Here is an 18,697-nt window from a genome sequence, read left to right on the forward strand (position 1 = left end):
CCACGGAGTGAAGATGCTGCCTTTTTTTGCAACGCTGGCTGCATTTTTTGCAGGCTGATATGGGAGGTTGCCACCTTAAAAGCCGGTTTGTAATATTGGCATAGTGTTATCAATGCAGGTCTGGTCGAGGCAATGGGCAACATTGATCTGATCTGCTGTCTGCTGATCTGCTGTCTTTTGCAGACGTTTACTTCGCTGTGGGGCCGGAAAAGAACACCACGATGGATAACTTGACATTGCTTCTCGACGAGAACGGCAAGTACGTTTGCGTATGCCGCACGCAGCGCCCAACACAAGCTATCGTTACCGATTTTGCAGCATTTCGAGTGATTCCTAGGCTGCCAAATGTGCGCGCAGCTACGCACAGAGGCCCCCGAGTTTGCTAGGCGATGCGCTGTGAGGTCATTGGTCCGCGAAGTTTTTCGGTGCAACGAGCAGATAACGCTCGGCCTAAGAAGCTGTACTGTAATAGGTTTGTTGCTGGTCCGAAAGTCAAGTGTGATGTATGCAAAAACAGGTAGATGGTTTCAATCGGAGCCCGTTGATTAGTGAAAATTTTTTATTGATTACTTAAAACCAGCGTTCCTACTTGGTTTCTGGCAACCGTTGTTTGCTTTATTGATGTGCGGATTGGTTTCTATAAAACAATACGCGTATCATGATACTTTTACTTAACAAATGCCTAATACATAAACATTGCTGGAGCCGCTTCATTTGTAAACTTGATTTATATAATAACTGGTGCCGAGCGGAACAGTATATTCGATAGTCGTGTATATAGTTACAGCGTTTGTGATGGATTACTGACACTGGCAGTAAGCAAATGATAATTCGCGAAACTCATGGTCTACAGCTCTTATCCGTCGCCCTTGTTTTAGCCTTAACTCTTTCTATGCTGCCGGAATCCGTCAAAAACACTACTATGAATTTTTTTTGTCGCTGTAATACTCTTTACGGTTTTTCTGAAAAGCTGGCACTTCCAGAAAAAGAACTTCCTGTTGTTTGCAAAGGGACACTCGCTTTTCCCTCGCAGATCTTCATGAGCGTTGTTAAGAACCAACCGTTCCTTTAGGTTTTCCGACCGTCACAAGGTACCGCATATTTGTATCAATATTGACTGCTTGCTTATACTAGGCCAGGTGATTTTACATCTTCCTAAGAGTGTTGCTGGTTACTGATGCACTTGTGTGTTCGTGTACATAGCACCAGTCAAACACTAAAATCGTTGGTTAGGAGTTCACCAGATGTGAGGACAAAAAACGCCTGCGTAATAGGTATCCTGCACCAGACCGAAAGAGATGAGTAAGAAAAGAACACAGAAGTTTTGTTGGATACCTCTTAGTAAGAAATACACGTAAACAAAGTCGCTACGAAGGCCACGAAGATGATTGAGTAAAACGTTATGCAATGATAAGAAGGCACTTCTGCCAGTAAAGAAGAGTGAAATATAGAAACTAATGATGGAAAACTGCCATAGTTAAAACATGTGGTATGTCCGAAGCTTGAGGATTCAGTCACATTACCATTTCCCAGTGACTCAATAGCTCATACTTTATTAGGGTTAATATGTACGCCATAGATCACCCATTAGTGTATATCCAAATATTGTTTCTCTTTGAGATGGATCTGCGCCACTCGTTGTAAGTGTGTTTTTTTACTCTTAAAAGACAGTTAAATACTCTCTGGTTACCAGTGCGGAAATAAACGCTGTTGGAGATGACTTAACAAAAACCAGGAGCGCGTAATTTTACAATACGGGCAGCACTGGAGGTTGAAACGTGCTTCGTTTGCCAACTTTTGTTCGCCCTATGGGTCAGTGCATGTCAGCACAGGTCGTACTATCTTTAACGTCGCCCGTCGTGGTGATTGTATTTGGTTGTTCTTAGAAGGCCACCAGATGGGCATTCCGTAGGGTTCCATGCATTTCTGCCAGTACCATTTTAAAAAAAGAAGTTTGAGGATGGTGCGGCAAGAGGGCGGAAGACACTGCCATCTAGTGGAGATCTGTCTAGCCTGTCTGGGAAGGAGTTATCAGCGTTGCGCCCCCGGTGCGCACGGGGCATGTGTGAAAGTACCATACCATGTGGATGGGGATGACATCGAGATTACTGTCTGAGATATGATACATATCTCTGAGGGTAGTTATGCTGAAGGTATTCTTGATATTCTTAATGGCCATGCTAGAGTCCGCGTTAAATCGAACTTTTTAATGTTGTGCTGCGGGAGATTTATCAAGGTTGTGAGCCACGAGCGACTACACCCGCCTATTTCTTCTTCGTCTACATCCTATAACTGCAACCATTTTCACCGGGGCATCCGGGGATCTCCACTTTATAGCGGGCATAGTGCCGCGCAGTGCGGCATCTGAAAATATGTCGACCCCGTTATTTGTCATCTTTCCTGATGAAAACGACGTATAGCTCATGTGTGGTCCGTAGCTGAGGTTTAGAGGCGCAAGGAGGGATGTCAGATGCGAGTCATTTCGAGGAGAAAATCATAAGTAGGCAGCTACTCAGCTCTATTATTGACAACCTAAGGACACTTATACCTCTGTTACATGACCGGTTTGTCTGCTTTGTAACCATTTCTCTGCTCAATACCTCGTTATAAATACTTAGGCTGCAGTTGTGGACAAGGGTTGAACTGTCACAATAAGAAGCAAGAAAATATGACCACCAGGAACAACAACATTTTTAGATGCCATGCATCTCTTGCTCTGGGGTATGTCCCTTCTGCGACGTCGGCGTCCGCACACGACCAGCGCATGTGCAACTCTCCCCCGTTCTTCTCTTCGACCGCTGGCGCAACACTCTCACTCCGTCTCATTATCAGCAGCTCCGCACGCGTGCTTCCCTCCGCTCGCTTCTGCTCCGGCGCGCAAGTGCGCGCATGCGCGACTCTCTCCGGTGTTTTCTCTCCTTCAGGCGCTGTAAATATAAAGCGGGTAGCGCGCTGCGGCGGTTCAGTCATCGCTCGCTGTCGTTCCACTCCGCGTGACTTTGCTTGACGACTCCATGCTTGACTTCATTCTTCCGATGAAGACGTGATGGAAGCGACCGTCCTTTCAGCGAATGCATCCTACGAGTTCACAGCACGTTTCACGCGATTTAGAGAATCAACCCAATGGAAGCACCAATTGAACCCCCCACCCCCCCCCCGATGCGTCGCATCACATTAGGGTTCTTCTGGCGGGAAGATGGGCGTGATTTTGTGTTCCACTAAACTTATAATTTAGCCTTGTAGTTACTAGACTTTGCAAAAAACGATTGCAAGCGGAGCTCAACCTATCAATGAGGGCCCCAAGAGAGTAAAAGAGTGGGAATGTATAAAAAAGATCATCCATTTAAGGCGCGGTAACAAGTGATCTGGAAAGAGGTTATACGGTCACAAAAATATGCGGGCAGACAAAGACAAATCAGTAAGGGATAAGAAGCTTGGTCTTTATTACGTATACTGCTATTTGATTTCTTTTTATAATATAAGGCACTGTTGATAATTTAACTTTAATAAAGATAATAAGATAATAAATTTAATAGGTTACATAATTTAAATAAGATAATAAATTTAATAATAGCTTGTTCCCGCTATGCTATAGTTTTACCTGCGGGTGCCGAGATCAGCATCCACAAACAGCTTCGCAGTGGGTGCTTTCTTTCGCCTTCAGCCCGGAATGACGGTAGGCAACAGCTTTCCCCTACATTTCTTTCTCACGACAGCCTTTTGTGCTGCCCCACCCTAGGATCCCGGTTGTATCTTCGGCGTGGATGACGTTGAGATAAAGCACTTGCTTAGTCTGAACGAGTGTGTGGGTAGCCACAAAAAAAACATTTAATACAATACAACGACGCAGGTGTGGTTTAAACCTCGCGAGTAATATCTGGGAAGCTGAAAAGTGGCAAACAAAAATCAAATACGTTGTCTGGAAAGCATGTTAACTAAAGTATTGCCCTGAAGCAAGAACATGCGTCTGGTGCACGGCCAAGTATTCAATGAATAAATTTCGGCGGAAACAGCATGGCGCAACTCAACGCTTCACTCGCAGACCACCTCAAGAGGACATTCTATTGCGTGAACCACGACGCCATATTAGAGGAGTAACTGCAACCGATTGTGGATCCAGCATGTGCGACTCATCAGGTATTACGAGGACGTTCCTTAGTGGTTTCCAGTGGTGAACATTCGACACCACCGTACCCCCACCCGTAACCAGGAATACCAAAGGGCGCCGTACTATCTCCCATTGTGTTCAACGTGTAGTTCTTAGGATTGAAAGGGCGCTGGAACAGGTGTAAGACGTAAGTCACCTTTTCTACGCATTTAACATCAGTATGTGAATCAACACAAATTTCCCCGGATATATTCAAGCACAACTTCAAGAGGCACTCAATAAAACCAAAGAAGCACCCAAAACAATAGGCATGACATACTCCAAGGAAAATACGAAATACTCGGGACTACCGGCATAAGTTGGGAGCTACCCTTCATTTTATGCCTCAGGGCACGATCATCCCCACCCAGCAGACTTAAGATAATTCGCCAGACAATTCCAGAAGAGTCGTGGGACCAAGAGCACATTCAACTGGATTCTCAAACAGGGAGAACAGTTACTCGAGCTCCTGAGACGAGGCTCCAACGCAACTCAGGCAGAGGCACCCTAAGGAAAGCGGCTTACTGCGACTCAAAAAAGCGTTCATCCTATCTGGCTTAAGATGCGACATTTTTATAAAAAGGTTAACAAAACCCAACGGCGCAAATTGGATACCATAATGAGAAAAGCAGTAAAGTTGCCCTTATGGCTACCTATACTCGCCACTAAAAAACGATAACGGTTATGGGCATCAGAGGTGCAGTAGAGGAAATCGTATCAGTCCACACATAATACCAAATTAGGAGACTGTGGCAAAGAAAGGCGGGTTCCAACACTTGCGATCGGCCGCGTATTATTCGCAAGCAACCGGGGACACGTACTGCAAGTTTGAGCCAACGGACAGGCAACAATTACAGATGGCACCCATTCCCAGTAATGTGGATCCCACTAGGTAGGCCGAACGAGGAGGAATGAAGGATAAATACTTACACAGACAATCACAAAGAGGACTTTTTGAAATGCGTGTATACACGGGCCCCTCGGAAAACGTTTTCAGCGCACTAAACAGATTTTGTTTATTTTTCAAGGCCACAAAGTACAGCTCAGCACAAGCGGAAATATACGCTATTGACAAAGCGGTGTTTCACCTCTCCCAGGCAGCCCCCCTCCTTGTCTTATCGAATGCAGGTGGCAATGTCGTCTGTCGGAGTCCTGTTATACACCCTTCTCGGCGGCACGCCTATGAAGATATTCAACGAACAGTGAAGCTTTCCTGGATTCTTGTCTATGGCGAAGTAGTGGTCAACGGAAAGGCTAATCACCTCGTCCGCGACACATAAACCTGGTCTCCCAGCAACAACTGCCAAAATCCTTCATCCGACGAAGCAATTCACTCACAACTTCGCCCTATAGAATAGCGTTTATTGCCAGAACCTCAACCAGACAGCAGCAAACCTTCTATCGACAGGAGAAGCCAGAACTATCAAAATGCAAGGCAGGCTACGCTTATGCAGTTATGGTAAACATACCACCAGGTTTTTAATGAAAACTTAACAATGACCAAAACCGCATTCTTTGGAAACGCCCCAGTGCACCTAAGTATCTACAATAGACGAGCAGCAACATTACTGAGTGACTTCTTTCACGAAGCCGTAAGCAGAAGCATCGATGGATGCCGCCAAATCTCGGGATGCTCCATGCTACTTTTTTACCCTTTCTGAATTACAATAAAACATTATTCCTTTCTTGCTGTCCCCCTCTCACTGTCTTATACATAAACTCGCTTCGAAGAGTATGTGCCATTCATAACAGACGAACTTGATATGAGCTCGAAGATTGACCTCATTATGTCCACTGTCATCGCAACGAAACACAGTCTGGAGGCACTCACCATCAATTCACTCTATTTTTAACACTGAATATCGATGCACAAAATATTCACTGATCGGGATCGTTCCCAGCAAGCTGAAATCCTGCCTATGGCGAAGGACATAGCGCGGCTTGTTATCGCGGTTTAACCTTCACGTCTGTTGACTTCCAAATTCCCAATTTGTATAAAGGGCAGATCCCACTACCTTTATGAATGTTATTAGCCGCCGCACAGTCGAGGCTATATAATCTGACCCTTACTACAGCCTAGCACGCGACTGTTAGGGCCACCCTAAAGCATCGGTCAGAGTTTTTTTCCTCAAACAGTTTTACAATTTATACAAATTTGCCGCCGCTGCATGTATCCCCCATGCGGACCTGTCGAGTACTATGGCTATTTTAACCAATGAACGCGTCTCTGCTACTGCGATCGAGGCGAATAAAGAACGCTGTACTAATGCCTAACCTGCTTTTAAAGTGGCTGTGTGAGCCGCCACGTCTCCCTATAATGTGGGCGCCATTGGTCTCTTCCAATAAAAAATGGCATCTTTAATGAGAGCCGATGGCATACTAGTTCCTGACCTCCTTCTTGTCCCAAAGTTCTCAGGAACACACTCGCCGCCATTGAAGGTATCGTACATAGCTGATCGCCTTCCCCTAGTGGCGTTAGGCGCGCTCTGGCGAGATTCGCCACATTGCTTCTAAATCCCGAGCAATGCTTTTGTTCAGAAAACTGTGTCGCATAAAAGACAATAACAGGTATTCTCCACATTTGCAATATGCAAGATGGAAGAGTATTGCTGAGAATTTAATGGCTTATTTGTTTCCGGTTTTGTTTATTCTAGACCGCACAGGTCCGTATATAAGCTGCGAAGCTGTGAACTCAAGAAATGCCCAAATTCTGCCTATCTCCTCTGCTACGAGTAGCTGGCGGTGGAAAGTCCACCATTCGTGGAGTATGCACCACGTGCCTGCATACGGCGGAGCAGAAATATTGTGTTTGTTTAACGAACGCTATCGCCGCACACGCGCGATGCTTATGATTTGGATATTTTCTCGAAACATGTATCCTTTACAGGGGGAACTACCGGACGTGTGGAAACAGAAATTATTCCTTTGTCTGCTGTTGTACGTAAGCGTGTTTATTTCCGTAAAAGACGAATGGCGGTCTGGCGCTAATTGCCTAAGCCGGCCACATGCTCTCAACTGTCTTCTTGTACACCTGTGCCCTCTGGATATTGCGCCCTGCTTGTTCTACCACTGTGAAGTAAAAAAAGCCAGGTTGAACTCCCGCTCCTAAACTTTAGTTTATCCCATCAAATAACACCAAAAAGCATCGGCCTGGCATTCGTCTTCTACAAGTCTGCACTTTTGGTGTCTGAATTTTTGGTATCAAACTACGGCTTATACTCGCAGCTTTTGGTGGAAGGTAAAGTGGGCACTTCACCACTTGAGAGCCAATGTGAAGACATGGTTGTGGAAGATATCACGCCGCATAAAATACCAGACCTCCTCTACCACTTGCTGCGGTAGTGAGATGTTTAAGACTTTGGTCAACGCGGCATGGACTGCACGTCATTGGTAAATCACCGAATCGTCGTTTGAGGTGCCGCACCTATACACCGCTGCCCGAACATTGCCTCGCCTGCTGGGTACAAAGCGACACGCACTGAAGGCCCATTGATGCTCTAGCAAGGAATTTTTAAGCCCTTTGAAGCGCGTGGGCATAACTAGTCGTCTTGCTGAAAAATAACGATAGTACTTGAGTACTTTGATTGCTTTACGTCTTCCTAGAATGCTGAGGTCAAGGACGCAGGCAGGATTCCCGGCCGCGGCTGCCGCTTTTTAAAGCAAAGCTTTTTAACTCTAGCCCCCAAGGGTTCTTTCGCGACCGTTGGGGTCAAAAGAAAACTCGCGCGAACAAGTAAAAACAAATTACTGGCACCGCCAGGAATCGATTCTGGAAATAATTGAGGAACACAGTGAGAGCCCGTTGCCTTACCGATTAAGCTACGAGGCCACGCGGAGACAGGAAGAGAAGTGCTGAACTCACCAAGCACATCTGCTGCTTTACCCCCACCATTCTAGCTGAATACCATGTGATAGCATCAGGCGACCAGTCACATCGCTGTGCTCTCGGCCCACGGCATGTTTAGCGGCCGTGTTCGCAACTTGCACATGCAAGTTGCAATAGGAGATTCAAAAATGAAGGAAGCTCACACGAACGCATGGAATCTCCCATCTAGTACGCGAGCGTACTAAAGCCTGTGAGCTCCAGTGTGCACCTCAAAAATCAGACATCCTTGTCTTCCGCCGTCACGCCAAATGACACATCAAGTAAGGCATTCAAATACTCCTCGATGGCCCCAGGCCAATATTCCATGGCCCCGGATCAAGATCATCGGCCTACATCTCCGGGCAAACACCAGGAGTGAAGTATCTTTTTTGTGCCTCAAACAAAGCATCAATCAAATCATGCACATGATCAGGAGAGTTGCCACCAAGCGAGACCTCAAGGAAACAGATTAGTTTCGATCAATTCAAGCTTTTGTCCTCTCGAGAGTAACTTACGTAGCCGCCCTGTCTTCTGCATGGGAAGGACATAAAGATGTTTGATATATGTAGAAAGGTGGTTGAGCAGGCCTTAGGTATTCCTGCGTGTGCGTCCACAGAGAGACTACTTAGGATCGGGCTCCACAACACACTGGATGAGCTGATAGAAGGCCATCTTGCTAACCAGAAACTCTGATTGAGCAGCACTATAGTGGTGCGCCGCATCCATAACTAGAGTGACTGGGCAGCACAGAACGTCACTCCGTGTGATGTACTCCCGGATTCTTGGCGACAAGAACTGAAGGGGCTCCCTCTGCTGAAAAATATGAACCCTTCACATGACGACGGTCGCTAACAATACCGACTGAAGTGGTCACGCAGTTATCTACCCAGAGGCCTCCGAACGTCGAGGGAAGCAATTCGCCATCATAGTGGCTACCTCCAGAACCAACCTCCTTGCGTGCGCCTCACATAAGACCCAAGACATGACGGCAGCAGGAGGGGTAGCTATAGCCTAGGCTCTCACTTAACCAGGGGTTCGGAAGGTAGATATAAATTCCCAACAAGCCTACCGGAATTGCCAGTCCAGGTGGGGGTCCCCGAGCGCCACTGCGTGTGCAAAAAACCTTTCCCCAACCGGTTCCATTCAGCTCATATGGACGCCCGCTCGCGCTTCCATGGAGGGCAACGAATACACCCACCAACGAGCCAGCGTTTTTACCTGTGGTTGGAGCTGCACGAAGACAGTCAACGGCTTGTCAGGATCAGGGACCTAACCCAGCATTATCATCTATAGAGACAGACTCTACCGTTGCCTAACCTGACCTTTCTGGAGAACAAATTACCCTACTGCTCATACAATGCGGCTCCTTCCCACACCCAACGCGTCTTCACTTAATGCACCCGAATCTCTACAATGCTGAGTGTAATTTTTCTCAGAAGTAGGAACACTCCCCTGCATAATTGAGGTGTGCGACGTTAGCCCTGAGCATCCTCCTCTCTTTCCGTCATCTTCCCAACAAGAGCAATGGGAAATACTGCTGTTTAACCCCTCTCTGCGTACCCAGCGTCAGCTGTTGGACAGAGCAGAGGCGGCGTGGACTGCACTGCGCTTCAGTGAAGGAACCACTCCACAGCGCCGCCTACTTAAGAGGCCATTGAGAAATCTCAATAAAGGTATTTCCTCTCCACCATCTCCGCCTCTTTGTCCTCCGTGTCTGCGCCGATCTCGTCGCCTGCGTCGACGGCGGCACAGACGGAGAAATTAGATCGTGTAATACCGGTTTGAGCTACCTATATTTTATAAAAAAAAAGTTTCCATTCATGTGCTACACCAATAGAATCACCGTTCATGCATAATACATTCAGTTACCCATAGCAAAGAAAATCTCTATGAATTAATAAAGAGTGTGGTTAAGTGCATGTAACTTCTCTCTATATTCCCTATGTGTTAGGCCACGTGAGTTTATTCAAGTGACTCTCGAATGGGTAAACGTTGTGGGCGCTGTTTGAAGCTTTGCTTTCCAACCACATTCGCCGGGTTGATTGGCGCGAATTTTTTTATAGAGACGAAAGGCAAGAACGTTCCTTTGTTCCAGATTTGGGCGTGCGGTAAATATTACCACATGGTCAAAATTATTCGGGAATCCTCGACTATAGCCTGCCTCAACCTGTGTAGTTACGGCCCATTGAACCACACAACCAATCACTTAATCAATGAATCAAGCAATGAATTAATCATTCCTCTCCATCGTTATGCCACAACAAAAGATCGTATCTTTCAGCCATTAATATTTTTAACTGCTTTTAAGAAGACGTCACTATTCATTTATCAGCGTGTTAACCGGCCTTTGGCTGAATAACCTGTACTTTGAAACGATGTCCAAAAATTGGTAGTTTAGTATGAATTTGCAAGAGTGACTTTTGGGCGATGAACACGATGCGTTTGAATCCACTGTTTGCTCCCATGTTAATATTTTGATTCAGCCTTGGCGTATTATACTTGGAAAGCGTTGCTACTTTCTACGCACTACTTATCACGCACACAAGCACCGCTTTTCGGTCACTATAACGTTTTCCGACTTTATACGTTTCATAGTATTATGGAGCCCTTTCTCAACGACCTCTTCAAAAAGATGGTGCAAGAATTTTTTGCAAAAACTGTCGCGCATTCTTGACAGATATCTGGTTCTCATGAAACCACCTACACCGGTTTGAGCCTGTGCCTCATACAAACCTGCGCACTCATGCCACTAAGTACTGGCTCAAAGCTTTGTTAGAACAGCGTCAAGGAGGGCGACAACGGGTTACACTGATTGCGGCCGCGCTCTTTCCACAGCAAAACTCGACTATTCTGTGACCTAAATCGTGTCTCCCCCTTGCCCGCGCAGCTGCTTAATTTCGTCAGTATCTATTTTGCGTTTTCCTCTCATACAAAGTACAATCACGGCTTTTGCTGCCCTTATCTGCTCAAAAAATACTCCGGGAAACCAAGCTTTCACGTGTGGACAGAGAGAACCTGGATTAAGGTTTTCTTCCTGGGCACCTCCAGGAGCTTGGATAAGGGCGGGAGTTGCTTGTCGTGTAATGATGTACGCTCAACCCATCCGTTTTGGAACTCTTGGATGGATTTCACCGACACAGGCAAAGCTAGAAGAGTTCGTCTCAAGGTGCTCAACGGGTCACATTCGTTCTCGTTAACACTCAAAGCCGAGTCGGTGCCTCCGCGCTGCTGGATATGTCTGACAGAAAAGATTAAGAGGACAACCTTTGGAGGAGCCTGCCTCCTGTCGGGTGTGGTGTGTGTCGTCCACGTTTTTCAGGGGCGTGGATACTGTAAATGCTGTCAGCATTTCATTAAACGGTAAACGCCGTCCTGCGTTCAAACAATACACCAGAAAGACGCTAGCGGAGCGTCTGGGAGCTATCGCACAATCAAATATATGGAAAGCGTGTCGGCTATGCCACAAAACCCCCTCTAGTGCAAATAGCTCTTAAGTGGGGACTAGCGTCTAGTTGTACTCACCTTTGCGATCTACTGAATATTGCATTGGAAATGGCAAACTGGCACCATCGAGGGAATGCAGTACGGTATCCGTGATGTGGGTTGGACGTGATCTTGTCTGAGGAAGTGTGTATTGGTGGGGGATTGAATCAACAGGCTTCGTCGTCACCATGCGTATTAGTTAAGGTTTTTGACGAAATATTTGATATTGTGTATAGGTCTTTGCTATGGTATCCGTAACACCAGAGCATGACACCTACTCCTTACCGAAATTGCGGTAGATGATCAGGGAATGCCATTTATAAATGGTTTTGTTTTTGGTGTGTAGCCTTGAACAACTGGCCGAGTATACCGGCAAGACTGTGACACTTCGGCTTCCGCAAATGAAACACTGGAACGACTACAAGTGGTTCACAGTGTACAGTTTTGCGGATAAGAGGAATCTCGGGGATGTGGAGATCTCAAAAAGCATTGCGGAAAGTCTACCTTGGTACGACTGGGAGCCCGGTAAACGTACTACTTCTGCTACCACTGCTACTAAAGCGACGCAAGCTCCAACTCGCCCGAAGCGTTCACCTAATCCTCCGTCACCACCTGCATCGAGACCTTCATCGCCGGACAGTGATAAGAGCGAAGGCAAGTAACCGTTGAAATAGGCACCATTTGTCGCCTCTATTACAGGATATAGAATTGCGATAATAAATGTGCATAAGTATCTTTCTCATGTTGGTAAAGGTATTTTTTAAAAAAACAGTTTGCCTTATGGAGGATCATTGTTTTTTTAGCACAATGTAGGGCGCGGCTACGTTACGTGCACAGACTAAGACTGTTCCAATTAACACTTCAAAGATAGCATAACTGCGCTGTAGAGGACGTTTGCACATGCTTAAAATAGTTTTCCAGCGGTTATTTTCGAAACTTGACCTGTCTTGTTCATTTATATTGTTGAACAATATATATTTGTTGAATTGAGTCATCTGTGTGATTTATAGTTTATGATGACTTGGTGAACAGGGCAGGGCCGGTATGGTTTATTTTTGGAACTCACACATTTGGGGTATCCTGGCAACTGATTTTCTTCCTACAAGAACTAGTATTTTTTTCTATATCGTGGACATAAACGATGCCGAAGAAAACAAAAAAAATTATTTACAATTTGCAAAAAGGTCTTCGTCGCAAGCTGCACTGGGGAATTCGGGGTTGCTGATGTCAGGGATCAATCAAACTACTTGACATTTTCGGATGATATTGTGTGATGGGCTGCCCCACGGAAAACCTCGGCATACGCTTTCAGAACTTCATCTAGAAAGCTCAGTTGCGGGTGTAAATTGAGCGGGAAGAAACCAAAAGTAGTCTTTGTAAACACGCAGAGAATTAGGCTTTAGGAAGGGTATCGAATTCTACAAAAGGATTTGTATAACTATCTTGGGCCATTAATGTGCGCTGATCAAAATATTAACTAAGAAACACGGCTGGTCTGCTTTAGGTAGGTATATTATTATTTTTGGCACTAAGTTGCCCATCTCACACTAGCGAAAGTGACGTGGCGCGAAACATAATTGCGCCCATTGCGACGTAGCGTGGTCAACGTCATTTCGTAGCTCCTTAAAAAACTGGGCTTTTGCCATCTGATACGCCGTGCGCAAAGATTGTGCGAGAGGGCTTCACAAAAGACCACTTTGTTTTGTAACGTTTTTTGCACTAGTCTTCCTTGAAAGCACTTTAATGTAATTTAATTAATTATGCCCAAATTATTGCACAGCCGAAGCGATTTGGTATCCGTGTCCCCGCCCTAATTATCGGCCACATGTTTTAATCACATTGCTAGTGCGGAAAGCGGCAATCGGCCCCACATCTGTAGAGCTCTGACGATGTAGTGGATGGCGAAGTCTTTGTCCTTTTAATGACGATAGGCTTTAGAGAAGCTAGGTTTTACAGAAGATAGGTTTTAGAGAATTTCACAGAATTTTAGTGTCTCCTAATTGGAATATCTTTGATTTTTGTATCTTACGTCTTATTCGTGTGTGACTGCAAACCGCCTTTTTTTTTCCTTGTCACGTTTGATATCATCTGTAGATCTGGACATATGACTCTATATAAGCAGATACTTCATACGCCTTCAACTCGAACAGTTCCTGCGTTTTCAATCAAATAGAACTCGTAAACGTAGGCGAATAGTTTGACGTCAGTCGTACTCTGTATATAATCTATCACATAAAAACATACGCGAATGGGTAGGACATGCGGTACAGGAGTATAAAGGAATAACAGATTTATAACCCCTCTTGTGTTCCCTGTAGAATTGACGTGGTTGCTCCGTTTAGCTTGTTTTTGATCTACTACTGCTATCTTGTTTATTCGAAAAAAACAGCCAACTTATTACCTACCCTAAATTTTATGCCTATAGTGGCTAATTTCTTAACCTCAGTGGATTATTGAAGAATTTATGCTCTTTAGAAGAATAAGCAAGCACCGCTCAGTGCGGCGGGCTTCAATTTACAAAATTTGATTATTCTTTTGGAGCTCAGCCTTTCTTCTTATGTGTACATTCTTTTTGTTATCACTGAAATAATTTTCCTTACTCTCTACACAAATTAACCTTCAGAATATCTTGTACTTATAGAGTTAAGTTCTTGGTGCCTCCAAACATGCCTCAATAATATCATTGCCCTCACGCACCTCCGCAGATTTTTACAAAACACCATAAATGAGTGACATTTTCTGCTCCACCGAAACAATAAGTTTCTGCTCTTAGCATTGCCCTTCTTTCAAATATCCACATATTCCTTTTCAGAAAGCGGTGGTTTCCCAACCATGATTGCGGTTCTGGTGGGTGTCGGCATCGTGGCTTGCATTGCAACCTCAGCCTTGTTGTTCTGGTATCGCTGTAAGTTTTTTTTATTTCTCTTCACGTCGGTTAGCTTTGCACGCCTAGACGCCAAAATGGCGAGTTTAAACGCTATTTGTCTTGGCTACATAAGTTCAATATACTTTGGTTATCAGCCGACGTCTTCCTTTGCCCACCTTTCCCCAAATGTTGCTCTAGAGGAACATTCCCCTTGTTTTATGTCTAGATTGAGCGAGAGGTTTAATGTGGAAAGTATTTTCAAGATATAAATCGTCAGGCGCATGATTAGGCTGAGAAAAAATACAAAACTACCTGTCATTGTTCCCGAGCAAAACGTATTAAAAAATTGGTCGCGTATCTGCTCCTTTCGTTGCAAATGCCGTCAAGAGACGATAGTCTTTGTAGACATTTGCCATGAAAATTCCCCGCTTTGGTTTCCCGCTCACATCTCATGCTGTTTCTGTTCTGTCGCGCTCATCCCAAGGTAAACACACTAAAGGTTTGCTCAAGGCGATTTGAGTTTACCGCGTTCCACTGCTACATGCGGGGTTCCTCGATGCCAGCGCTGCAGTGCGGCAGAGACGCCCGTGAATCGCGGCGGCCGACTTTAAGGTTTATAGAACCGCGTTGCCGTGCTCCACGTGCTTTCCAAGCAGAATGTGTAACCGAGCTAGTGGAACCTTTCGTTGCTGTTTCCGCGTGATTTCTCATTTGCCGCCAGGAGGAGGCGCGGGCAACAGCAGGTGGCGGTTTTCTGCAGGAGCTGTAGATTATCATTTGCTATCGCAAAACCATGCATCCATGAATTTTTTCAAATAAAGAAACACTGCAAATATCCCTTGTGTATTAATTTTCAGTCCTATATTGGCGTAATGTCTTGTTCAAGTTCAGCAATTTTGAAAAGTATGAACATATAAACCGGGCTTAAACGCTCACATTTGGCTGTGAGTATATGAGACTATCGCGCAGTATGTATTTTACTTTGGCGGAGCGGCTGAATCGATTCAGAGACAGAGAGACGGACAGACAAAAAGACAGACAGACAGACAGACCCAAATTTCTGGGTTTAAGTAGCCCAAGAAAGACAATCGTCTTTAAAAGGCACAATTTACAGAACACTCAGTTTGTAGGTCTATTGTCTGTGGGCAGTCATATAGGCCACGGTCGAAAACGGGTTCTCCCCATATTATGCCTGGGGGTCTTCATCCGCATAGCCATCATCGTAATCATCATCATCATCATCGTTGATTGTATCTTTACACCAATTGGCGGAAAATTCGTAAGCCGAGGAAAAAGTCCTGGCGTCAACAGAACAAAGATTGTCGTTGCGACAAGGCACAGACGGGAGTCGGGTGCATGATAAAACCGCGCAAACTGTTGTAAACATACCCGCCTGAAAACACTGCAGAAATAAAAATAAAAAAAACGGTTTATAAATTTGAGTATTTGTTGGACTGTTGAGAAGTGGTGCGCGTTTCTTACGAATCCAAGCAGGTGTTTTGCATCTTTAAATTTTGTAGGTAAAAGATATTCACCAAGTAACTGAGAAACATTGCGCCCACAGCACTATAAGGTCATCTGCCAATAATAAAAGGCGACTATAACTGGTATGATTGCAGCCTAACGTGTTTCGGAACATTCAAGCACTAATTTGTATCTCTTCGCCGGTTACGCAAACATTTCATGTGCGTATTTTGGCAGCGATGAACTTGGTGCTCACACCTGCTCGCCAACAGTTGCGTCACAACTTTTCCCAACCAACGGTGATTATTGTTACAAAGTAGCAGTATATAATAGAAGCGGCGCGTAGCATTAGAACACAATGGAGTTAGTGAATGACTTGGGCAAAATTTTGTGCACGGCAGAACGAACTGCTGAATGCAGTTTTTTTTCATGTTTTGTCCAACTGCCTGGATGAAAGCTATAACGGCAGCGGTTTTCGTTTTCTGTATTTCTAGCACAGTAGCGTATTTGTTACATTCTTTTAGCAGAAAATATTTTTACGTACTTAGAAATTCTGCGCGTATTCAGAATAAACACTGCACAGCCGCGGAGAATATTCTCTAGAGAGGTTGGAAAGCGGTACCCTCGTCTGTTTCCAATGGAATCCATAGCCCAACTGGTGCCTTCACAAAACGAATGTCGGGTATAAAATGATGAACAGCTAGCAATAAAAAATGAGCACCTCAGAATGGTGTAGTCTTTCGAACCACCTCAGCTGCGTTGTATAGGTGCATATCTCTAACCGCACTAAAAGAAGGGCGATGCTTTCTCCCTCTCACCTTGCATCAAAACACAACAAGTTGGCCTTTACAGAGATTTCAGCTGAAGTTTTTGTCGCTGCACTAAACCCTTGCATGGCCACTCCCGAGAAAACTCAGGCGGGCACACATGCACACTGCTGTTACTCACGAGTTTACTGGAGTTCCATTTTTAGCTTACTCCCTACGACTTTCGAACACGCCAAGCAAAAAAAAGTATAGCGAGGGTGTCACCCCATCTAAGGAGAGTTGAGACAAATGCACAATATTTGTACGTGATATTTTAGACTACGAATGGACCACGTGTTCCTCAATTGGCGTCGCTTCGCCTTCGTCTCGGCAGCGCTGCAACGGCGGGACACTGTGTTATGGATGAAAAAATTCCATAACTTTAATGAATTCCCTCTCTAACAAAAGTTGCAATGATGAAACTGCTCCGCTCAAAGACTTAATAAAAAAAGAGCCCCTGCATCACCAGAATTCACAAGGTATAGGAAACGCGACGAATAGAACTTTTGCGAAAGGAGAAAGAATTCAAGCCTCAAGAGCGTGTTTTCGATTCATGTTCTTCAGGAATCTTCAGAAATAAAACTTTTTATGTCGTAAAATGCGTTATAGTGATTTAATAGCGAAAACGTTCCACGGAAGTAAGACGCAAAAAAACCATGGAAACGCGTGTGAAGCACTGAAAAACAAAAACGCGGAAATTAAAGGCATAAGTTACCACGGCATGGCCACCGAAAGGTTTTGTGGTTGCCGGGCTCATAGATCCTTCAAAACACTACGTGGGGGCACTTTAGCCACCTTAGTAAGCTGACTTTATCAAGACTACTGGACGTATTTGAATGAAAAGTCAGGGGCGCCTACCAGGATTTTTTGTTTGTTTTGCTACTGCCTTCAAGGTTTTTGCTTAAAGACTGGCAAGTTTTCTCGGCAAATTTTTGTTTGCCTGGAATATTTTTTACTCATACGTTTATTTTCAAATTCGATTTAAATTACGCTTTGGGGGTTTCGCGAACAACAATTACTAAATGAAGAGCGTGATGCATATTTTATCAGGATTTATTGGTAATTATCGAAGGTACCAAATTTATAATTTTAGATGTACACTCAAATTTCAGAAATCTAATTTTGTAGACAATGGCGGCAATGCGACCATGACAAATAATTTCAAAATTCTGTAATGCTTGCGCCCCATTAAAGACGTAGTTCCGACAAGTGATGTAGTTACGAAAAATTGAGCAACTATTTTTGCTTCAACTTTCAGCTTCCGAAAAGGTTGAACCGTCCGGTGTCGGTGGACCGCCGGAAGGTGCAGCAACTGCCGCGGCCACTGGAACGGCCACGAGCACTGCCGGCTGAGAAGAATCCGCCACAATCACGTACGGTCGTGGCGCTAAAACTCAAGGAACTGACAACGGAATAACTGAATAAAGTGTCGCACAAAAAAGACGCTCTTCCCACAACAAACAAACCTGTGTTTTGTAGGCAACAAAGAGAACCTAATGGCATGGGTGTCTCCGTGCTAGAAGTTAGTGAATACGTCCATGCTTATTTCTGAAGGATTTCCTGGCTCTCAATAATCCCCAAATTATTTGCATGAACGCTATTTCTCACAAGCGTATAGTAACATCCAATCTCAGGGCAAACTAATGCGAGTGCATGACATCTTCACATCCGCTTTTCTCAGCTCCGCCGCAAAACTTTACTTACCTACATGCACTTGCAGCCCACAAACTCTTAAGATGTGGAAACCTAGGGCGCGCTCAAATCGCCTAATAGAGGCCCCATTGGCTGCCAGCCGAAGCGTCGCTCTCCGAGAGTCGTTGCACAATGCTGCGGACGGGGTCCGTAAAACATGCGGAAAATAGTCCGAAAATACAAGGAACCGTCGTTTGTCGTTTCCATCCCGCAAGATAATTCTGCTGTCGAACAGCTCTCGCACGCTACGTCAAGCAGTATCATTCCAACAAGCAACGGGCTTTGTTGGGTTCTCAAAGTGCCAAAGTGCCACATTTTATTTATTTATTTATTTTTTATTTATTTATTTATTTATTTATTTATTTATTTATTTA

At 44.9% G+C, this 18,697-nt stretch overlaps 1 protein-coding gene across 1 annotated transcript in view; it reads left to right on the forward strand.

Annotated features, from left to right (window-relative positions):
• The window catches only part of LOC144159834 (protein Skeletor, isoforms B/C-like), a 72,785-nt gene extending 54,801 nt beyond the window's left edge, over positions 1-17,984 (forward strand). The window contains exon 7 of the mRNA XM_077691504.1: positions 17,890-17,984. Coding sequence (XP_077547630.1) covers positions 17,890-17,984 — 95 coding nt within the window. The remainder of the gene's footprint in view (positions 1-17,889) is intronic.
• Positions 17,985-18,697: the final 713 nt, after the last annotated feature.

This window comes from Haemaphysalis longicornis, unplaced genomic scaffold (genome assembly GCF_048455015.1).
Source record: "Haemaphysalis longicornis isolate Haplotype H1 unplaced genomic scaffold, Haemaphysalis longicornis Haplotype H1 scaffold_10, whole genome shotgun sequence".
In the NCBI taxonomy this organism is placed as follows: domain Eukaryota; kingdom Metazoa; phylum Arthropoda; class Arachnida; order Ixodida; family Ixodidae; genus Haemaphysalis; species Haemaphysalis longicornis.